The sequence below is a fragment of the Mytilus galloprovincialis genome, chromosome 13, assembly GCF_965363235.1.
Source record: "Mytilus galloprovincialis chromosome 13, xbMytGall1.hap1.1, whole genome shotgun sequence".
Classification (NCBI taxonomy): Eukaryota; Metazoa; Mollusca; class Bivalvia; order Mytilida; family Mytilidae; genus Mytilus; species Mytilus galloprovincialis.
Window position 1 is genome coordinate 44,237,933 of NC_134850.1, and position 24,817 is coordinate 44,262,749.

Here is a 24,817-nt window from a genome sequence, read left to right on the forward strand (position 1 = left end):
TTTTGGTTTAACACGTACAGCGTAGGACCAAACAAATGTGCTATAACTCTAATTCTGTCTAAAAAAAAGGCTTTTGCGCAGCTGTAGCTGAAATAAAATTGACTTTAATGATGATATCTTTATCATAATATTCACATAAAGCTTGGGAACTTGTTAAATACATAGAGAATTTAAAATACTAAAATACTCTGTTCAGCTTGATGGCTCATGATGAACCAATATTGAAGAGAGGGACATACTGAATTATACAAAGTTACATTTTTGACATTTTGATCAAGTTAAAAATTTCAATAATGACGCATTTGATCATAAACTGACTTTCACAAACACACGACAAACAAAGCGTCAAACCATTCTGATAAAATCAATACTTTTGACAGCGGGTCCAACGTATGAAGAAACTTAAATAAAACACAACACCAAACAAAAATGAATTTACTAACAGTATGGCTATAAGAAGCAAACTACTATTTGAGAGTTGGAAAGAAACGAAGCATATTCTACATATGGTTCGATTTCAATCATCCCGATATTTAGGTTTCCTTATGAATAATCATTTTTGTTAAATTTGACGTATGAATTTGTGTGCTTCTTTGTTAAATATTTGTTTCTTTTTATTGTGATTAAGATTATAAAACAATGTTGACTGTTGTACCCCTATTTTAACATTTTTACTTTAATGTCTGTTTGTTTTGTTCTTGCGTCGTTGTCAATATAATATAATTTGATTCGACTGTCGTATAAATGAGAGGTTCAGCTAGCTATAAAACCAGGTTCAATCCACCATGTTCTACCTACGAAAATGCCTGTAACAAGTGAGGAATATGACAGTTCTCATCAATTCGTTTGATGTGTTAGAGCTTTTAATTTTGCCATTTTATTAAGGACTTTCCGTTTTGAATTTTCTTTAGAGTTCAATATTATTGTTATTTTACTTTTTTGAGCGTTTTTGTTTTGGGGGTCCTTAAATTTTTGATATATATTCTTTGGATAGAATCATATACCATGTATTTTCCAATAAAATCGTTGCTTCATTCCCATTAGCAAAGTTGTAATATAAAAAAGAAGATGTGGTATTATTGCCAATGAGACAACTGTCCACAAGAGACCAAAATGACACATACATTAACAACTATAGGTCACAGTACGGCCTTCAACAATGAGCAAAGCCCATACCGCATAGTCAGCTATAAAAGGCCCCGATAAGACAATGTAAAACAATTCAAACGAGAATACTAACGGCCTTATTTATATAAAAAAAATGAACGAAAAACAAACATGTACCACATAAACAAACGACAACCACTGAATTACAGGCTCCTGACTTGGGACAGGCACATACATAAATAATGTGGCGGGGTTAAACATGTTAGCGGGATCCCAACCCTCCCCATACCGAGACGACTCTGTTATAAAGTAATCAACAAAGGTATAGCACCAGGCTGCCAAAACAACATAAACGTTAACAAAAACAAAAACAAAAAATAAAATAAACTAAGTTTTGATGATTTCTGACCTTCAGTCTAGTTTATTTTCATTTTCTCTCTCGAGACATTACATACACTTTATTTATAGACAATATTGCATAATAAGCGCTAATGATAATGCCATGTAATGGTGTGTATTTACATTGATGTTTTATCTTACAGTAAATATCATTATCATTCATTGACAAGACTGTTGAAATATAAATAAATTGAGGATATTGCAAAATATCAATACAAAAAAAAACCGACATTGAATATTAGAATCCAGATTGCGCCTCGCCTGGCTTCGACCTCTACACGGCACACAGAATGTCTAATCATTATTATGAGGAGAGCAGGTATATCATTTGCTCCATAGGCGGCAGCATAAAAATTTTCTAAACTTTTTATCATAAAAACAAGGACAAAACAGTTTGCGGGATATAAATACTTTAAAATTCTGTTTAAAAAAATAGTCTAATGATGGCATGACCATCTTCGAGCGGAGCTTGTTTTTTGTATACACATGGCCACCGTTGGTTTTACATCAAATTTACTCAAACTTTAAAGTCTTTTCGAATAACACTCATGAAAATATCTCTGTTTTTTTTGTAAATTTATATTGTTTACATACACAGTGCGGCAGTATTAAAAAAAGTCACCGCTTCTCCTTTTTTAAAATGTATAACTTACTAGTATTCCTTTCCAAACTTTCACCATTTTATGTTGACAACTGCCAAAACCATAAAAAGCACAATTAAAATAGCCTACGATATATAGTCATTTCACTAACGCTACCTATTTTTCTAAATGTTGCCAAACTGGTTGATTTGACTAGACATTGCCGAGTGACAATGTTTTTTCAAGTCGTTAATAAACTTTCTTTTACCTTTCTGTCGTATAAACTAATATAAGTAAATTGAAGGGAGAATAAAAATGAGGTAAAATACTAAAAAAAAAAACAAGAACTTGATTTGATTTTGTTACGATTTTTTTCACATTTATTTTAAATGTATCTAAATACTAATAGATTTCACTCCTGCATATCATTTACCAGGATCAATAGCAATTCTTCTGCTTAGGACTTAGTAAATTAATTTACACATGACATTACGAATGCTAACAAAACTTAAGCTTCTTCGTGAATGAAACCACGGAACTACGTAGAGAACGATGGACTTTGACTAGGCGTGAACATTTAAATTAATTAAATGATAAAGAACATTTTTAAGAACATTATGGGATTATCTGTTATTCAATATTGATTAACATGGAACGAATTCTTGGTTCAACACGTACAGTGTACTAGAAATAAACATATAATGTTATAAGAATTTTAATATATTTTTATTTTCTGAAGAACAATTTGAATTTTTACATAGTAAAAACAAAAGTTTCGACTTTAGCTCAGCTGTTACAGTTGGTAAATAAATTGATACGATAGTGATGGTTCCTACTTTGACGGTATGAACATGGAGCTTGGGAAGTTGTTAAATACATAGGCAATTTTAACAGCTTTAATAAGTCTATGACGAAAAGACATTTTTATACAGCTAAAGCTTTTAATAAAGTTCAAACGACGGATTTGATCATAACCTATCTTTCACCTACACATGACATATATAGCGTCAAACCATTGTTATAAATACTTTATCTGTTGGCAGCGGGTCTAACATATGAAGACACCTTTGAAACATAATTAGTTATAAAAGGTACCAGGATTATAATTTAATACGCCAAACAAAGATGCGCATACAAAATGTACGGCTACTAGAGGCAATATAAAACTCAAGATTTTGAAAAAAAACGAAATATATTCAAATCGTTTATGGCAATCTCGCCAATATTTTGTTTTCCTTAAGACTAATTATTTTTTTCATTTATAATTTTTAAATTGATTTTTTTTGGCTTTCTCATACGACGCTGTCATAAAGCAATTGGTAAATGTTAAACACCGGGCCTGTTGGGTCTGCAATTTAAAAATAACGTTAAGCAAGTTAAGTTTTGCTTATTTCTAATATTAAGGCCAGTGTATTTTCTTTTCTGCTGACTCTCTCTCTCTCTCTCTCTCGATCGATCGATCTCGGTCGTACGACATTTGTATATGTAAAGAAAAAAAAAGTCAAATCATTGTTATACTGACATTTGCTTTCAATGTACACACATATCATAAATCAAAATTCATCTTTTATACTTTTTCTAACTACTCGGTATGTCAAAACAACAGAAAGGTCAACAAAAGAAACAATTTAATATAGTCTTCTTTTTAAATTAAACGTTGATGTACATGTATTTTCATTTTGTTTCTATCTCTCTCAAATAACATACCGTTTATTTAAAGACAACATTGCATACTTAGCAGAAATAATAAGTGATGTAACTGTTTATTTTTACATTGATGCTTTATCTTACAGTAAATATTGTTATCATTCATTGACCAGATCTTAATAAACTGATAATTTGTACAACGTCAATAGGTTCTCAAAAAAGCGATATTGGATTTTAGAATCTGGATTGCGTTTGACCTGTCTTTCACCTGTACACGACACACAAACCCTTAAACCATTGTATTACTGTCAGAAGTTTTCATTGTATCTTTTGAAACACAGTTGCAAAAGTAGGATGAGCGAATGACCAGTATGTCTATAAGAGGCAAACCTTAGTTATGGATTGGATTAAAGAAACGTGCCAAAATGTTTTGAATATTTTAATATTTTGTTCAATATTTTCTTGATAGACAATTACGTGTATATAAGAAAACAACTATGTTTTTCATTTTTCATTTGCTTTTTTTGCTTTTGCATATCCAGACAACTCTGTCATTTAGTCATGCGGAAAAGATATATACCTTGAATGTAATACCGCACTAACATACAGGAAAAAAACAGGATTAAGTCATCCTTAAAAATAAAACTTTGACAAATTTCAAGGTCCCGATTGTTTTTTATTTGTCGTTTTCATTCAACATTACATATAGTTTATTTATAGATCATTTTGCATACTTAGCAGTGATAACTATGTGACAAAGTATGTATCAACATTGATGCTTTATCTTACAGTAAATAATGTTATCATTCATTGACCAGATTGTTAAAATTTAAAAACGTTTACATACGAAGTCAATAAATCAATGAAGAGACACAATGGTTTTTTTTTTTCATTTCATGTTCTTTGCGCAACATTTCTGACTTCCTGGCATCCGCTTATTGTTTATGGTAGTCTGATCTTAAAAAAATCACCTGCACAAGCTGTGTTTTCTGTTTTTCTTGTCAATTATGCAGTTTTAAAGAGTGAAAATTGCAATTTGTCGAGTCTGGTTTGTTTTAATTTTTTTTTTAAAGAGTGTCTCTTAAATTCAAATAAAACAAAACAAAAAAGGTTTCATTATCCTTCCTCTGTATTACTGGCCTTCTAGTACAATACAATTTGGCGAACAACATCAGTCCTCAATCGATTTAGGGTGTATCGTTCCCATTCAATATTCTCCCTGGTAACAGTAGTTAGTGCCCAAAATAAGAGCTGGTCTATATTTAGTTGCATATTTATAGTATATCACGTACGAAACACTTACACTGAATGTGATTTTTTTTAAACTGAATAATATAAAAGACGCAGTAGGTGGGGTTATATGATAAGGCGAAAAAGTTTGAACGAACTATTAGACAGATCTTTTTTTTTTAATAAATGTACATAGTGATGAAACAAAAGTTATGATTATGATAAATATTGGCCTCTCTTCTTCATCAGTCATCAGTTAATAATGCAATTGATTCAAATGATTAAAAAAAAATGATCGTATTGTTGTGACAAACTTTACTGATTTTTTAAAATATGCGACAATGATTTTGATGTGGAAATTCCAATAATTCTTAAGTTTTTTGTCTTCATGAATACATACTGCTGAAAAAAGAAATTTTCTATCAGTATAATATTTTTAGAATGTGTCAACCAGAGGTTAAAAGTAGATAAAGATATATATCACGAACTGTGTTAAAATATACAGATGAGTAATACAACGAAAAACGTACTGAAATTTTCACTTTTTTGTACTTTGAACTCCGTTTCATTCAAGATAGCACGCATAACAATTTCCATGGTGTAAAAAAAACTTGCGCATACAAGCAAATTAGATTTCTGTTAAACAATGTTGAACTATATAATGTCAATCAAAATCCATGAATATTTCAAAAAAAGTTGTTGATGTGAATTATTAGATCTACAGCAAAATAACATAATTATGAAAAATAACAATGATATAACATTAATAATCCTTAAATGAGTTATTTCTTCTTTTTTTTTTGAAAATATCTCTTCAAGTGGTTAATACGTATGTATTTGATTTTGGACCATTAAACAACGAAACTTATGACCATAATATTGACTTATATTTAGTTTCACTATTTACATAGTTAATATACCATTGTTTTATTCAACCTAACAATTTGAAATTAATATAAAAGGAAATAATGAAGTTGATACATTTAGAATTAAATATGCATTTGTAGTTATGTCTGCATATTTTCTCTTGTCGACAAATGCGAAACGGTTATTTTAATAATTTCATAATACATTGGCAAAAACAGTTCTCTTAAGATTATTTTCATATCATCGTATTTATCAAATATGAATATGATATCAACAAGTCAACATTGATAAAAGTGTTAAATATTACGCAATCACAATTGATAATATTGACAGTTATGCTGACAATAGCAGATGACTTATCGATACATACATAACGCAGATAATTTCACATGAAGAATTAAAGCTTATCACGTGAAGAGAAACCGATTAAATCATGAAAAAAATGACGAAAAGACAATCAACAGTCTACAAAACACAGAAAATAAGACTTAATAATGAGCAACACGAATTCCACAAAAAAAATGTATTTCATCTCTAGTATTTTCGAAAGGTAGGCAAATCTTCCCCACATATGGCATTCGTATTGCATACAATTTTTTTAATTTTAGGGTAGAAATAAGGATTTCACTATACCTTAGAAATACTTTTTTACTTCTTTAACTTTTTTTGTTGTTGTACGCAATTCAGACGTATATTGAGACTCAAGTATGTGTATCTAATTGCTCTAAATCCATATAAAACATTCAAATAAACAAATGTTTGAAAGATAGATATTTTGCACTTAGATTTCTAATTTTAGAATTGCAGTGTTTTTTATAATAGTACAGAGAATTACCGTGACCGTTTGTTAACCTACCATTTTATCATGCGTTTACCCTTTGCAGAAATTCCTTACCGATCACGCATATACCCGTTTCCTTATATAAACAACCTTTAAATTAAAACATATCTCATGATCTTGAACTTGACCTTAGGCGGATTTAACTTTTCATTTTTTATCATGAATCTCCTCGTGTAAGTTCTTATACATCATTGGCATTCAATTGTTTGCATTTAAGCGTTCCTGACGAATGTAAATCCAGAAAAGCGATTCGATCCGAACGAAATCTTTGTTATTTTCATATGCATATTGATATAAATAAATGATCGATGTCTTTGCACTAATCTTTCCAATGTTGGAATTTCAAGGTCTTTCAAACGTTCTAATAGTACAAATAATGACCCTGGCCGTTTATTAACCCGACGTCTTATCAAGAGTGTTATCCTTGCAAAAATTCCACACTGATCATGTATATATTAGTTTCCGTGTTTATACCCTGATTTCATTGAATTTGCTTATTGTCATCTAATTTTATGGCAATGGTAATTCTAGTTTTACAAAACTCATGCCACAGTTTATTTTCCCAATTTTTAATATAATTAACTGTGAAGGAATAAATGAGTTGTTCTTTTGTCTTTACTGATAGTTAACTCATTGGTAATCATTCTACATCTTGACATTCATATCAAATTTAGACCATTTAATTAAAATTAACTCGATCGTAGAACACATAATGATAATATAAGATAATGGTACTAAGCTAGGGAAAATGTAATATTTTAAGGTTTCATTTCAATGAAATATGAACTAATTTTTTCGTACAAAATTTCTTTTCTATTCAAATTGTGACCTTGCACAAATATCAATAATAAACTATGCACTTATTATACTGTGCACCTAACTTCCATTTTCTATTACATAATAGAACCTAATACCGGTCTTCGGATGATTTTTAATTCCTCATTAAAATAAAAATCTGTACAATAGAATCGAGATATGTTTATCGAGGTTATATCCGGATAGACCTATTAAATTCTCCTGAACTCGGAAATCGGCAACTTTATCAAACGTTCAAGGAGATCACAAATCTAAAATTGATTTTATTGAAGCCAGATTCCAATATGTCGCTGATATGAAAGTTTACTCTTTTGGTCATAGTGCCAACGTACTCGTCGTCATGATTTATGTATTGACTTTATGTAAACCTCCCACACGTAGAACATGTCTGTATCATGTTAACCATGTTGAAAAGTATATCATATGCCTTAAAGTACCTGTAGCATATTTAAATTTATTACATTTTCACTAAGATTATAATAAGTACGTGCGTACTATTGCTAGTGAGACAATTTTATTGTATTTTGAGTTATATCGGATGCAAGAAAGCTTCAACAGCTAAATTTTGTTTTAAAAACTTACAATAAAGAAAGTGAATTTTCTATCATGTCTTGGGTTGTAAATAAGATGACAGGAATATCATAATCTTACTTTGAATAAAGCTTTTTTCGGCCTGTTAAATATCAATTTCCAGCATATTGCGAGTTTCACTTATTCTCGTCATAAAATTCTTTCAATCTTGCTTTGTTGTTGTTGGCGATAAACTATTGATTTTACGTTTAAAAAGGGCTTATACACGTTTAATACTATGGGTGACTGAATATGATTTGGGGAGAAGATGCAGCTGATGTTTCTTTTTCAAAATATACAAATGTTTTTTTTTTAACTTATGATGGCATTCTCTACATACATACGGGAGCACAGACTAAACTTTTATCATAATATTACGGTAAACGAGAATATCATGGAGGAACAAGGTCGAGATAAATAAATGTAACCGCAGAACTATATCCACCTACTGAAAATCAAAGAAGACGATCTATCATTAAGTATGAAATTATAATTTATGACATACATAGACAAAGCAAATGTGTATGATAACTATGAAACAAATACACTACTCATTATGGTTATACATTTGTAAATTGTAAACTAGCTTTCGCTAGTCATAGACCATTTCAAGTAAGCATACAGTGCTTTGCTAACCGGGTCAAATTCAGGGATAATTTGACACCTACTCCAATTTGAATGTTCTAAATTCTAGATGATTCTAGACAAATTACATTTATTTCTATTATAGTGTTTGACTCTATGGGAAAGCTCCGAGAAGGTGTGATGCACGGTCAGTTGAACTTGGTTGGTTCTTTTGATGAATGCATGGAAATACAAGCACAAATAAAGGCGGGGGAAAAATTAGGAAATAGGACAAAAGAGACAGCATCATCATTCGGAACTCGGTATTGCAGAGTATCAATGGATATTCCATCCGGTGTCCTTCCAATTGTAAGTACCATCGTCAATCACCTGTATTGTTGATGTTCATTTGTTGTTGGAATTTTATGCGACTGTCATACAAGTGAGAGATTAAGCAAACTATAAAACCAGGTTTAATCCACCATTTTCTACATAAGAAAATGCCTGTACCAAGTTATGAATGCAACAGTTGTTATCCATTCGTTTGATTTTGTTTGAACTTTTCATTTTTTCCAATTGATTAGTGACTTCCCTTTTTGAGTTTTCCTCAAAGTTCGATATTTTTGTGATTTTACTTTTTGATACGTTTATAGGTGAATGTTTGTTACCATCTTCCTGTTATTTGTACTGATCTGCTTCCTGACATCGTAATAATTGAAATGTTTTGTCATGTGCTATATATTAACACTAGACCGATACCGTTGATAGTGGACTGTGAATTACCAAAAGTACCATCTGTCTAGAAGCAAGTGCTTCGGTATTGGAATAAATTGAATCATTTTCTGTTATTTTTACAATTTTGAAAACAAATATTTGAAAAGAAATGATTCAATTAAGAAATTTTACGAAATCATCTAATTGTCATGGTTTCCTAATGGTCACTCGACATATAAGACAAAATGTTATTGTATTTTCTGACTTTGACATAAGGGCTTTTAAGATCTCGTACGATAACTTTTAAATTAAATATAAAAACTTAATTTTGGCTCAAATTTGTCGTTAATCATTTGCTTCATCCGATTTGACAGTATATTATTAAAGGGGACGAAAGATACCAGAGGGACAGTCAAACTCATAAATCGAAAATAACCTGACAACGCCATGGCTTAAAATGAAAAGGAAAAACAGACAAACAATAGTACACACGACACAACATAGAAAACTAAAGAATGATTTTGTTAATGATTTTGTTGTATTGATGATATTTTGATTTTAAAACTCACAAACGATCTATCAGCTTTGCTTACAATATAGTCGGTCTCTTGCGTGTCAGATAAAGGTTTTCGTTATATGCAAGAAAAGCATACACATTTGTTTAATAAAATCAACAAAGTGCTGGACAAAATACGTCACCATAACGCAAAGCATTGAAATAATGTTAAAGCAGATTGAAAGTATGAGCAAATTGAGGCAACAACTTGGCTGAAAGAAAAAAGACGAAAAGACAACAATAATCGATAAATTCGCTTATTAATAAGATGATCATACACATGTAACTACCATTTCTCCCTTATAATTTACAGGACACCAAAGGCGTTCCAGTTCATTTGACCTGGGGAGCGTGTGTACCAGATAGTTGTCATTCTCGCGATATTTCAGGATTGTTCAAACTAGGTAAATAAAATTTTATTATATAAAAATATTTTGATTTTATAGTATATTTCATAAAGAACTCTTTCCACTTCAACTAGATATTTAGAAAATGTTATATACATATGCACAATGTTGATAGCAGTTTCACTTTGTAAGCACTAAATATTCATTGACGACATGGCTCATTTTGGCACTTCAACTGCAATATTTGACGCCGAATTAATATGTATTGACACATTGTATAAAAGTACATTGGAATTTCAAATTCGGAATTATTAAAAGAAAAACGTTAATGCCACACACTATTTTGAATAAAGTGAACTATGAACAGTATCCTTGTCAACATGTAGCTACTCATAGGTAAAATGAGATGCGGGGGATACGTGCGCGAGGTTTGGATAGCCACAAAACCAGGTTCAGCCCTCCATATTTTCTTAAAATGTCCTGTACTAAGTCAAGAAAATTGCAGTTTTTATCTTATAGTTCGTTTATGTGTGTGTTGCATTGTCGTTTGTTTTTGTTGCACTTCAGGGTTTCTGTTGTTTCGTTGTTTTCCTCTTATAGTTGATGTGTTTCCCGCGGTTTTAGTTTGTAACCTGGATTTGTTTTCTCTAAATCGATTTACGACTTTCAAAAAGAGGTAAATTACTGTTTTATTAATGAGACAGCAACAAACGATGCAATATTCAAACACATACTAAAGGTGTCATATTACAGTTCAAGATGCATAGATAGGACACCGATCTGTGTACCCTAACCACCCTGAGTGTTAGCCTATCTTAAGTTATCAAGTCTTAGGTTATCATATCTTCATGTGTTGCTTTCCAGGTCGGTGTAAAAGTAATTTGTCATGCAATGTTAACCAGGTTGGGTAAATAAACAAATAAAGATGGATTAATATTCACAACCCTGACCGCCTTTGGATAATTTGGTTATCATATCAATGTATGCAAATGAGTACAATCAAATATAACTACATAGTTTTGATACTTCCGTACTTGAAGTACGTGACGTTTTGTGCAGATATCATAGAGCAGTATTGAAAAAAAATAAAAATTCCACGAAGGTAGCAGAATCTTGAAAAAAACTGTTTCAGAACATTCTCAGAAAGATGAAATATTATTAAAATGACAGGCTCCAGCGTCCATCTTTGCATGGTATAAATAGAAAAAAAACCAGAATTAGGTTATTAAGTGTAGATGAAATCCGTATTGGAGCTATATCATCCTTTTTGAAATCATTGAAAGAAATATAAGATTATGGCCTTGCTGCTTATACTGATTTATGCCACCAAAATATATGTTGAACTAATTAACCATTTTGTTATTTGTAGTTTACCAGTCACCCTATCTTACGTATTTATTTCAAGGTACACAACTGAATTTACTTAAAGGTTTTGAATTAAAACATTGACATGAAAAATAATTAAAACTGCAATATTGTTTCAGAGGCTTTACGCAATATGACTACGACGTTTGATGGCGTATACGTTTACTGTTTCGACAATAAACCAATAACGGAGGATGATTCAGCTGTTGCTGCCATGTAAGTAAGATATTTGACATGTTGGAAAATAAGAGGAAACCGTGTCATCGTTGAATCCACCATTTTCTATTTGAAAATGCCTGTACCAAGTCAGGACTATGACAGTTGTTGTCCATTCGTTTGATGTGTTTTATCATTTGATTAGAGACTTTCCGTCTTGAATTTTCCTCGCAGTTCAGTATTTTTGTGATTAACTTTTTTCATGGTTTGCTTGCGTCGGCAGGATAATCATCTTCTGGTAATGCACGAATGACAAATTTTAAGAATCCAAAATAAAGTAAATAATATTGATAAAATTTAAAGGATATAATCGGTAAAATTTCATATCAAACCGCTGTCGTGGTATACCAAGATCTTATCTCACAGAATGTGTGTCAAAAGCGTTCCGATCAACCAATCCGTAATGTCAAACTTGTGTATTATCTGTTTTACTAATTTTTCCTGAAATCCTTCTGAGGAAGTTTTTGTACGCTTATATACTTCAACTTCAATTGCTTATATACATACTTCAATATATTCCCATTCTCAATTTTATTCAAACATGTCTTTGCGTAACATGTCAATTGTTAATTTGTCATTGATCCTAGTTTTGAACTCGTGCGAATGTGTCTATATTAGAAGAAGAAAATAGAACTAGATATGGCGCAGACTTCTGATTTTGATATGGTCTATTTTGCCATGTATACTTGAATATATGAAATGTTATTTCTTGAGTGACAGTTTTACGTGTTTTTGTACTTGAACCCAAAAGTAAAGAATGATGGTTTTCATATGTGCTTTTTCATTTATTCATATTCGTTAAGAAAGATTATTTAAATTCCGCTTTATTTGAATACTAATATAGTTTTTTTTAGAAACGCGCGTCTGGCGTATACATTATTAGCTTGAAATCTTTGATAATGTTATTTGCCAGTAGAAATGACAGCTAGTATGCATTTGAATATCAACTGTTTGTTGAAAAATCATACCACCAAAGTTGGTAAACGTTTTGTCGTTCGAATTCAGTAAAACTAACAAGTTTCGTCTCGTTTTAACAATCACAAATATGATCTCTAAAATCGATAAATAGTGATAGGTTTTTCTTTTTCAGCAACAACAATAAACAGCAGGGTGATTTCATTATTGAAATTAATCAAACTTTAAAAACAATTATTTAGAATAAAGTTACAGATATTTTAAAAATTTCTATTTTCTAAAACAATTTTTTTTTATAGCCGTCCCTTTATGTCGTATGTATGTTAGTTTCTACTTTAGTGTTGAAATATAATAAGAATACAAATGAACTTTTCAGAGTAATGTTATCCATCTTCGGTTTACTGATTGTAATGGGCACTTTATACATGATGGTTACAAATATGAAACAGAATGCAAAATCGACAGGCAATGCATATGAACTGCCAAAAGTACCATTAGAAATGAAAGCAATGTACAACATGGCTTATCAAAACGACGAAGCTGAAACTAAAGTCGATTTATCGAACAGGACAACAGACATAGACATACCTAAAGGATATATGCCTCATGCCGAGAGCAATCAGAATGGTCTTACGCATACAAATGGATCTGTGGGAAATGGATCTGCAGGAAATGGTCACGCCAGCTACGAAAAACAGTCATTCCATCAGCTTGAAAAGCCATCTCAGCAAAGTGGAGGAAAACCAAAGGCTATCAATGAAAAGAAAAAGCAAGGTACTTATGAGCAAATTGGCTTTAAGTTTTTGATAACACCCTTAGTATCGAATCTTTTTTTATTGATTACCTGCTCAATTCTGTAATTCATATTAAAAAACCCCATGGTAATATTTAAAAACAAAAACCAATACACTACATCATTGTGAATAATACGTTATATTGTAACCAATAAATACTTGGCAAATGTCGTAAAGTAAATATTAATTTGATGCACGCACACACACACACACCCTTTTTCAACCCTAAGAATACACAACCATAGTTATATTTAACAAATTCTTTTGGAAATATGAGTCTCCAGTGTTCTTCAAACTCGTAGTTTATTTGGTCTTTTAACTGTAACATCCGAGTATACTGATGAATCTTCTGTAGACTGAACGGGCATACAGCGCACAATTATAAGCCTGTATCTGTGATGGCTTTTATAACACACAAACCCATAGGAATTAACAATTATTTTAATATTGTTAAATAGTAAGATCTGTGTACAATGGTATCAAGTACACTATGCATTCATTATCATTTTTTTAATTACTAATACTTTTCAATTCTAAATCTAGAATTGAACATCAGTAAACTTCAGTCGCCTTAATTCGTATTTGGTTTCATTCGGTTGTATTCGGATATAAATGCACTTTCTGATTGTTGTTCGTATTTGTGCTTTCCTCGCTTTTGACCTAAAATATATTATATTGCATTAGAATTATTGGTATACATTTGAAGGCAGTATCCCAAAGGTCTACAAAAGTTCAGGGTCGCAACAAGTTTGAATAATAAACCAACTAGTCATGATCTTGTGTTGGAAAGGAATTATTTTTTTTGCTACTTACATGTTATGTCATGTTTCTCTGTTGACTCTGACGATTATGGTTTGTTTTCTTTGCTACGTAAAGGGGTGCTTTCGTTATGACTCTTATTCTTATTAATAGATGAACGCAATATTTCAGTTATATCTTCGTTAAATAAACATTTAAACCTCTAATTGGATATATGTATGCACCATGTTATAAATCAGTTGTTTTTATAAGAGTTTTTTTCTTTTTTTTTTTCAGAGGAGGGAATGTTTTTGTTTAACTCGGTAGTTAATGTATACTATTTATATTTTTTTGTTTGTTTAAATGCATTATTTTATATGATAAATTTTGCCTTTTTTCAGGCGTACTTCATAGAATCTTAAAAGCATTTGCTCTTCAAGAAAATGTGGAGAAAATTCTTTCTGGAAAAACAAGCGGAAATTCCATCAACTGTATTCACGGCATAAGATTCCTCAGTTTAACATGGGTTATTCTCGGTCACACATTTAATTATGGAATTGTGTCAATTCCCTCCTTGTGGACAACTGGTATGTATATTCGTAGATTTACCTATTGTTGAAGACAATATGTTGTACTTTAGATAATTTGGTTTGTATTATGATTGATTGTATGGTCGACATAAACTGATATCTCTTCTTTATGTATATAGAAACCGTAGACCATCTAAAAAGAAAATCACAAAAATACTGAACTCCGAGGAAAATTCAAAATGAAAAGTCCCTAATCAAATGGCAAAATCAAATGATAAAACAAATCAAACGAATGGGCAACAACTGTCATATTCCTGACTTGGTACAGGCATTTTCAAATATAGAAAATGGTGGATTGAACCTTGTTTTATAGCGCCAAATCTCTCACTTGAATGACAGTCGGATATTTTCTTTGTTGGTTACCATTAGAAAATCATTATTCAGCAAAATAAAATTGTGAAAAGGACACAAAATGTTCGTTTTCTATACAGCTTTTTTTCAAAATTATTTCTTAAGAATGGATGGGGTTATATGATTCAGTATGTAATTCAACCTTTCATGGTTTTTTAATGTTTTGGATTTTAATCTACGTTATGTATAAATATATATATATATCTGTGAAATTAACGAAAATTTTAAATATTCCAGAAAACATTGTGGAAGCCACTGAGATGATGAAACGATTTACCTTCCAAGCTGTGATTGCTGGAGGATTTTCTGTTGACACTTTCTACATGATCAGGTATTTACGGTTATTGATGAAGAAAATTACAAAGAAATTTCCCATAAAAATTTAAAATATTGCAGATGTGTCTGTTAAAAATATCAAACCGTCGGATGGTTTTTTTCTGCATTGACAGAAAAACTGCCAAAAAGTCATATAGTCTAATTTTGATATGTTACTTTAACTATTTTGACACGCCAATAGCTTACCCCAAAAAGAAGAAGCTGTGTCTTATTAAAAAACAGTGTATAAAATTGTCATTGTAAATGAAATGAATTTGTCAATTTTGACATGTAAACGATTTCACAGCGATTTCAAAAATTACTTTACTGGACTATATTGACATACTAATGAAAGAGATAAATAATTGACTTTGTTTTGCTGTTGTTTACTCTTGTAGTTGATGTGTTACCGTCTGTTTTAGTTTGTTACTCAGTCTTTTTGCTAAATCGTTTTATGACTTTTAAACAGCAGTGTACTACTGTTGCCTTATTTTATGAGCATAATACTGTAAAAATTTTAACAGATTTCTATATTTATTTTTAGTGGAATGCTATTGACGTACCTGCAAATAAAACAAGTAGAAAAGTTGACAAAACGCTTCAACTGTGCAAAAACAGCGGCTTATACTTTTAACTACTATTTTCATAGAATATGGAGGTATGTTGATAATCTATTCATTTGAAGGCTTATACTGGCTTGTTTCGTGATGTGTACCATGGGCAATACGTTTTGAGGTACAAACATGACTACTAAAACGGTCAGCAAGCCGAAGGCGAAAGAAATAATAATGAATCGCTACATTTAAAGTCAAGTGGCACATTAAATTCAAGACAAGAAAAAAATAATGTAGTATGAATATTCAACCCTGTTGTTTACTCGATCAACACGCTGAACCGCGAGTTCACAATGTAATTGTCCGCAGAAAGAAAACATGTAAGTTAACCCTATCCGAACACACATTATGACTGCGAGCCGACCAGTATTTGCTTTTAATCTTTAACGTCATGTGCTTAGTAGGGAAGCAGAAAATACTAGTGTTAAAGTCTTTGGTTTACCCGGTCATATTGGAATCCACGACCTCCTGCAGTCGAGGCAAACACACTACCAAGATACCATTGAGGCGATCTCAATAATTTGAATAAAGGAATTCCTCAAAAATAAACTAAGCAGTTACAGGTTATAATCTTTAAGGTTTAATTTAATGTGTACATCAATTTATACTAGCTTGTATATGTAAGAAGCCGGTTTGTATTTCTTATTGGGAACAAATTTCAAAGTGTTTTTTTTTACCTATTAATTAAAATGTTTGATTTTAAAAGATATATTATTCCTTCATATTAGAATAGGTTCTTGTTAATAATGCAAATTTTCAAAATACTATTTTTAGACTAACCCCAATGTACATGATGGTTATTATGGTCTATGGATGTTTGATGAAGTATTTTGGTGATGGTCCACTATGGCCAGAAGCAGTCAAAACTGCTGACGACTGTAAAATAAATTGGTGGACAAACTTGCTATACGTAAACAATCTTGTTCACGTCGATGGTCAGGTTAGTATGAACTATAAACTCATCATATACACAAGGAATGAAATTTTGTATTCGCGCCAGACGCGCGTTTCGTCTACAAAAGACTCATCAGTGACGCTCGAATAAAAAAATATTAAAAAGGCCAGATAGAGTACGAAGTTGAAGAATATTGAGGACCTACAATTCCTAAAAGTTTTGCCAAATACAGATACGGTAATTTATTCCTTAGGTAGAAAAGCCTCAGTAAAAAAATCAAAGGTTCGTAAAAAAACAAATATATCATTATGACCATAAGAGATGTGGAATGCTTGACAATGAGACACCACTACTCACAAGAGACCAAATGCTGTGGATGAAAAAAATGTGAACACTGTGAAACAATTCCAACGAGGAAACAAACTACCTGATTTGTCATTTATCAAAAAACAAATATAACAGAAGGCAACCATAGACAATCGCTATAACTAAAACCAAACGCATAATATTTTACAAATCAATTAAAAAATTATGACGGACATCAGCCAACGAAAAGACCTGAAATACAGGCTTCTAATTTTAAACAGCATTTAAAACATTTTGTGTATCAGCGCTACCATAAGTGAGACTTTTAAAATACGCGTAACGCAATTTCATGTCACAAATCCGTCATGAGTATACAATGTAATAGTAAAGGAAACACTGAATTGTCGGATTGTAAAATACAAAGCTTATAGTGCAATGCTGATTAATTTCTGTTCAAAACAAAGGAAAAAAACGATCACAGAATCAAAAACCATAAGTCGAACAAACCAGAAAAATGTTAAGATGGAATAAATCCATGCATGTTCACGCAATATATGGCCTTCTTAAAGAATGGTGTTTTTCTTCCCCTTAAAGTTATTCTAAATAGGTTATGAGGAAGAACGACTGATTCAGAAATCTACACTACATACCTTATACGGTCATCATTTGAAATTAGTTGACCGATGCGATGTCCCTCCTGCGCCGCCCTTTCTTAACGAAATAAAAGATTAGTTCCCTTACTTTATCGTTAATCAAATACTTATAGCTAGGCTAAGCAATTGTTCACAAGTCATCTTGATTTGTTCTCTACATGTCGTTATCTTTAATTGCAGTGTATGGCATGGTCCTGGTACTTGGCAAATGATATGCAGTTCTATGTTGTTTCACTGTTCTTTTTAGTATTCCTGGCAATGTGAGTTTTGGATAAATATACTGTTTACAATACACCTTATCGCTATTTGTCGCCTTTACTGAAATTAACAAGGGTGCCCGTAGAACTTTGACGTCATAATGGTAAATAAATTCATCATAGATACCAGAATTGAAATTTTGTATTTACGCCAGACGCACGTTTCGTTTACAAAAGACTCATCAGTGACGCTCGAATCCAAAATAGTTTTAAAAAAAAAGGCATATAAAGTACGCAGTTGAAGAGCATTGAGGACCAAAATTCCTAAAAGTTTTGCCAAATACAGCTAAGGTAATCTATTCCTGAGGTAGAAAAGCCTTAGTATTTCAAAAATTCAAGTTTTGTAAACTGTTATTTTATAAATATGACCTGGTCCATATCAATGAAAATTCATGTCAGCACAGAAGTGTTGACTACTGGGCTAAAGTGATTGTTGAATGACTTCATACTGAACTCCGAGGAAAATTCAAAACGGAAAGTCCCTAATCAAATGGCAAAATCAAATGAAAACATAATTTTCAGCTGTTAGTTTACAAACGTATTATTGAATGAAAGCGTTACTGTCCATTTGCATTTTTTTTTAAGCATGTCCTTCTGTTTATCTAACACGTACAACGGTGGTCGTAATAAGCTGAAATGATTGTATTGGACAATTTAGACCAGGATGCATAAAACTTGTTTTCGAGTGTTTATTTATGAAAAGGTGTTTGATAGTAGGATTGAACATTTTTTACGAAATGCAAATAGACGATTACGGGCAATATATATGACTTGTAGACAAGTGTTGTGATTACAGTAATGTCAATCATAAGAGATATGTTAACAGAATCATATATATTTAAACCAATGGTATAACAGTTTTACGTGTCGTAAATGCTAAAAAAATTATTTTCAGTTCCATTCCTGTTGGTGTTATTCTGATTTGTTTGTTGATGACTGGTGGAGTAGCAGCAGCCTGGTATGAAGAACACATCTACAACGGGAGTTTCTTTACGTAAGTTAACTTTTCTGTAGCATCTGAGATAAACACACGGTTTTCGTGCATTAGACATTAGTTTTCTATGTACATACTGTTTTTGAAATATAAAAAAGAAGATGTGGTATGATTGCCAATGAGACAACTATCCACAAAAGACTAAAATGACACAGACATTAACAACTATAGGTCATCGTACGGCCTTCAACAATGAGCAAAGCCCATACCGCATAGTCAGCTATAAAAGGCCCCGATAAGACAATGTAAAACAATTCAAACGAGAAAACTAACGGCCTTATTTATGTAAAAAGAATGAACGGAAAACAAAAATGTAGCACATACACAAACGACTACCACTGAATTACAGGCTCCTGACTTGGGACAGGCACATACATAAATAATGTGGCGGGGTTAAACATGTCTTTCGTCATTTTGTCGTCATGGCGTTGTCATTTTCTCGACTTTTGAAGTTTGAATGTCTATTTGATATCCCTCCCCGCTTTAAAAAAAAAACCGTTGTATGACATGTGATGACCTGAACTATATTAAACAGCTCTATTTTAAGACGCATCTGTATACACTTCGTTTTAATTCCTTATCAATCAAAGGGACATTTGAATCAAACTGCATGCAGTCATTCAAGGCAAGGCACTCAATTTCTTTTCAAAATGACGAAATGTCAAATCATCAATGAATGTCATTCATTGGGGGCATTTGTTTTTGAACATGAAAATGAAATAGCATTATATTTACAAAAAAATATGAAAATGAAGTTGTTGCACATATTGAACTTAAAAAGAAGTCATAATTATTTTCTTTAACTTGAAAATCAAAGGATTTTTTTTTCAATTATCATGATCATATTTTTATCTTGTTTAAGTCAAAATGTTTTAACGATTATTGAAATTCTTCCATTCGATGAATATTGTAGAACAAAGAAAGACGGAGGTGGCTATTGGAATAATGTGTACATTTCTCCATGGTGCAGAGTAGCAGCGTACTGTGTTGGTATGCTTCTTGGTGTATTGTTGTATAAACGTCCAAAGAAAGCATTAAAAGCGGTAAGTTGGTCAAATATGCAAATCGTCTGCCTTGATTTCTTTTTATAAATTTTGAACTCACGACCACATTTATATGATTGTTCGATTCTGAATGGCTTTATTTCAATCAACCTTCACTCGAAATTTCTCATATCAATACAATTGTTTATTTTTTTGTTTTTTTAATACCTATTTTTTATAATACATACAGATGGCATGATTTAATCTGTTGGTTTTTTTTTCATTCTAAAGAAATATGAAGAGATTTTATTCACAGTTCAGATATATTAATCTTCTTGGATCGGTAAGCTGTATGGAAAGTTAACTAAGACCTGATTGTTTTTCTTTTTAGAAATATGCGTTGCTGGGATGGTCTCTTGCAACAGCTATGGGACTTGGTCTTGTGTATTGCACATATTCAGAATACAAAGAAGGAGGAACAGAATGGTCAAGAGATTTCAGAGCAGCTTACGAATCATTAGGACGTCCATTGTGGGCAGCCTGTGTTGCCTGGGTTGTATTTGCCTGCCATAATGGCAATGGAGGTTTGTACTGTCACATACTTTTGATTTTTGGTTTAAATAAAACATAAGATATTCACAAAGCCGATAAAGTCATGAAAAGAAAAAGAATAAGTAGCAATATAAGAGAGAAGGACGAAAGATACCAGAGAGACAGTCAAACTCGTAGATAGAAAATAAACAGACAACGTCAGGGCTTAAAAAGAGACACTAAACAAAAATGATTTTAAAACAATCAATCAAAAAGTTTACCATTGAGCAACATAATGCCACCAAATTATTTAAGCGGGTGTGAACTACATTTCTGGTTTTGAATCTTAAAAAATAGAACACAAAATTTTTACATGAAATAGCACTGTATACATTATATATGTACGTGTAAATTCAGACTTTCATGTATATCAAAATAATCAAATCTTTATAAAAAATTATGTTTAAATCTTAAATTTACTTTTTAAGTTATACATTTAATACATCGATTTTATTATTATTTTCCAGGTGTGGTTAACAGTCTTTTATCATGGAAAGGGTTAATTCCTCTTTCCCGCCTGTCCTATGCTGCTTATCTAGTTCACCCAATTATGATGATGATACATGTTTATTCTAAGAGGGCTTTAGTTTATATAAGTGACTATGAAATTGTAAGTTTCATCAATTAACACTAGATATGAAATTAAGAAAATCAGGTATGATTGCCAATGAGACAACTCTCCACAAGAGACCAAGTGACACAGAATTCAACAAATATAGGTCACCGTACGGCCTTCAACAATGAGCAAATCCATAACGCATAGTCTGCTATTAAAGATAGTTCTTAACTCGCACAAGTGTGGGCATGATACTGTATACTGTTATGCTGTATTTACTTTAAGATAACTGCTATTATGTGAACTACTTCGTTGTATTTCTTTCCGCCAGTTTGTTTATCGACATTACTATGCACAAATTTCCGAATATTCACCGTATTCATACATGTACATCATTTCGTGCTACGTTCGCTCGTTAAGAATAACACAAAATGTACCAAAATGACATGTGCATATCAAAAACGATAAGGAACAATGAAAACCAGCATTTTAAAACACAAAACTTCATAGAAAAACATAAGATTGATTGCAAAACGGTCATTTGTTTTTGTTTGTGTGTGGTTGCTGTCTCATTGGCGTTTTTTAATTTAATAAGAAACTGATAAAACTGATAAATGAGTTTGGATACCTGAAATGCATGAAGACATTTAACTTAAAGATAACAAAGGCATTTCTTATTATCTGTAGAAAGCATGCAGAACACGGAAACACAATGATAATAAAAATTACTTTTGTTAACAAACATCAAATCTTTATTAGTACTACCTCTTACGTTGATGGTAATATTACAACATATGCAAATTAACAAAACAACAAATGCCAGTGACAAAAAAATATCGCACGCATATGTTATAGTTTAGGCACTTTAATATTCTACTCATTTTTTAATTTCAATTGTTCAACATTCGATACGTAATTTTTCCCATACTTTGTTTATCTACAGATTTATCTTTTCTTTGGACATACGTGCTTCACATTTATGGTAGCCTTTGTTTCACATACTTTGTTTCTTTACAGATTTATCTATTCCTTGGACATACGTGCTTCACATTTATGGTAGCCTTTGTTTCACATACTTTGTTTCTTTACAGATTTATCTATGCCTTGGACATACGTGCTTCACATTTATGATAGCCTTTGTTTCACATACTTTGCTTCTTTACAGATTTATCTATTCCTTGGACATACGTGCTTCACATTTATGGTAGCCTTTGTTTCACATACTTTGTTTCTTTACAGATTTATCTATGCCTTGGACATACGTGCTTCACATTTATGGTAGCCTTTGTTTCACATACTTTGTTTCTTTACAGATTTATCTTTTCTTTGGACATACGTGCTTCACATTTATGGTAGCCTTTGTTTCACATACTTGTTTCTTTACAGATTTATCTTTTCTTTGGACATACGTGCTTCACATTTATGGTAGCCTTTGTTTCACATACTTTGTTTCTTTACAGATTTATCTATTCCTTGGACATACGTGCTTCACATTTATGGTAGCCTTTGTAGTGTCCATATCGTTTGAAGCTCCTTTCATGGCCCTGGAGAAGATCATCATGGGAAGATGAGTTAAATCATCTATTACAGACTCCAAATGTAAAAATGAAATGCATTAAAATATCATCAAAATTCTTCTTTCCGCTTTCGCAAGCTAGCATTTGACATCATATATTTCAACTTGGGGAGCTTTTGTAGTGATTAGTGTATCATTGTCTCATAGAAGAATACATATGAAGATAGAAAGTTGTCCCGCTATGGACAGAGTTGAGTTAGTGTTATTCATATAACATTCAGTTGAGTAGATAAACTATGTTTACAAACTAGAATACGAATATGTTCATATAACATTCTCCTGAATTAAACAGTAAAAATTGTATACATATTTGTAAAAGAAATCCATTTTAATGTACTATTTAAGACGCAATCAAAATTGCAAAACAGCTTTAGATTTGTCTGGCTTGTTTATTTATGTTCTCAGTATTATGAGTTATGAACAATTCAATTAATATTTTCCCCAAATTTTGTGTCTTTGTACATATATTGTATCTTTTTGATGTAATTGTTTTGTTTTCTATGTGATGTTTTAATATCGACCTGAAATGGAGATCAAACAACAAAAGGTGCTCTGACTTAAGAAGTAATAAGACAGTAAAGGCTTATTGTTCTATAGTCAGATCGTTTGAATAAAAATATGCATACTTGTTTTCTGTAGTAAGAAAACTTTGATCATTTTCTTTCAGAAAGAAGGAATATTTATATTTAAGCAATCTAGTGTTAGTTTGCTTAACCATTTGCATTTATTTTCATTTAGATTTTTAAAATATTTTTTTGGCAATAATGTCAAAAGAGGATCATTACCATTTGATTTTTAGGGGGGACAAGGATGACTTTTGAAAAAAGGCTGGACCGATTTGAGTAAAAAAAAGGTAGGACAGGGATTTTAACTTAAACGGAGCTCAGTTTTTATTGTATTTGTAAGATATAAAGAAGAAAATACGAAATTGAAAAAAAGGTCTATAATTGTTAATTGTTACGTATTATTCCATCGAATCTATTTATTGGTGCTTTGTTACGCCGCCTTAGAGCAAAAGGATATATCGTAACGATCTATAGTAGGAGGCTATATAGATTAGTTATAAAGAGAGTAAATATAAAAACTTCCGTCATAAGTTTTTTTGTTAGATCTGAATTTTCTAGCAAGTGGATGTTTTTTCAAATATAATTTGTTCATTGTTATGTAATTTATATATATGCATTCAATCGTATTCCATATATACACTTATGTTGTTTAACTTGTTTTCATAATAAATGCTGTACTTCTTTAATGCCTTTTCATACATATTTTTTTTAAATAAAACAATTGCGGTATGATTACCAATGAGACAAGGTTCCATCTAAGGCAAATGACTTAAAAGTTTTAAGTTTGCGCCAAGTGTCAACGGCAACGTAACTCTTTGGTTTTCAACTTTGTCAGAAATATCACTGATTGTATGGGCGCATTACATTTTAGCGAAAAATTTGAACTACTAGGGGTCATTTGAGCGCCAACATTAGATCCCATTTTAGCGCCGGATTAATCCGTTCACCTGTATTTTCGATAGCCCATTTTAGCGAAAACTTACCTGGTTGAAAATACTCACTAAGCTTTGGGCAGAGGTTCAGTGTAATACAAATGGAACAAATAATGGTCCAGAGTAAATAATGGTCCAGAGTAAATAATAATGGTCCAGAGTAAATAATGGTCCAGAGTAAATAATGGTCCAGAGTCATTCCATGACCATTATAATGAGCAATGTTATAGTTGTCACCCAGCTATTTACGTTTTTCTTGATACTATTATCAAATTGCAAACAAAAACATGTACAAAAATACGAAGTATAGACGAATGTGTATCACAATCTAGACAAAATAAAGAGAAAGAAGTTTGTAATGCAAATCAACA

General features: G+C 31.5%; 1 protein-coding gene and 1 long non-coding RNA gene across 2 annotated transcripts in view; one reads left to right on the plus strand and one right to left on the minus strand.

Annotated features, from left to right (window-relative positions):
* Positions 1 to 23,251, plus strand: part of LOC143057091 (O-acyltransferase like protein-like) — a 35,383-nt gene extending 12,132 nt beyond the window's left edge. The window contains exons 2-15 of the mRNA XM_076230316.1: positions 8,789 to 8,991; positions 10,206 to 10,296; positions 11,724 to 11,820; positions 13,112 to 13,509; positions 14,669 to 14,854; positions 15,446 to 15,539; positions 16,068 to 16,181; positions 16,912 to 17,077; positions 18,172 to 18,251; positions 19,144 to 19,242; positions 20,156 to 20,285; positions 20,617 to 20,809; positions 21,284 to 21,426; positions 22,833 to 23,251. Of these exons, the coding sequence (XP_076086431.1) occupies positions 8,789 to 8,991; positions 10,206 to 10,296; positions 11,724 to 11,820; positions 13,112 to 13,509; positions 14,669 to 14,854; positions 15,446 to 15,539; positions 16,068 to 16,181; positions 16,912 to 17,077; positions 18,172 to 18,251; positions 19,144 to 19,242; positions 20,156 to 20,285; positions 20,617 to 20,809; positions 21,284 to 21,426; positions 22,833 to 22,943 (2,105 nt within the window). The 3' untranslated portion in view covers positions 22,944 to 23,251. The remainder of the gene's footprint in view (positions 1 to 8,788; positions 8,992 to 10,205; positions 10,297 to 11,723; positions 11,821 to 13,111; positions 13,510 to 14,668; positions 14,855 to 15,445; positions 15,540 to 16,067; positions 16,182 to 16,911; positions 17,078 to 18,171; positions 18,252 to 19,143; positions 19,243 to 20,155; positions 20,286 to 20,616; positions 20,810 to 21,283; positions 21,427 to 22,832) is intronic.
* Positions 1 to 24,817, minus strand: part of LOC143056799 (uncharacterized) — a 63,000-nt gene that overhangs the window by 16,275 nt on the left and 21,908 nt on the right. The window lies entirely within an intron of this gene.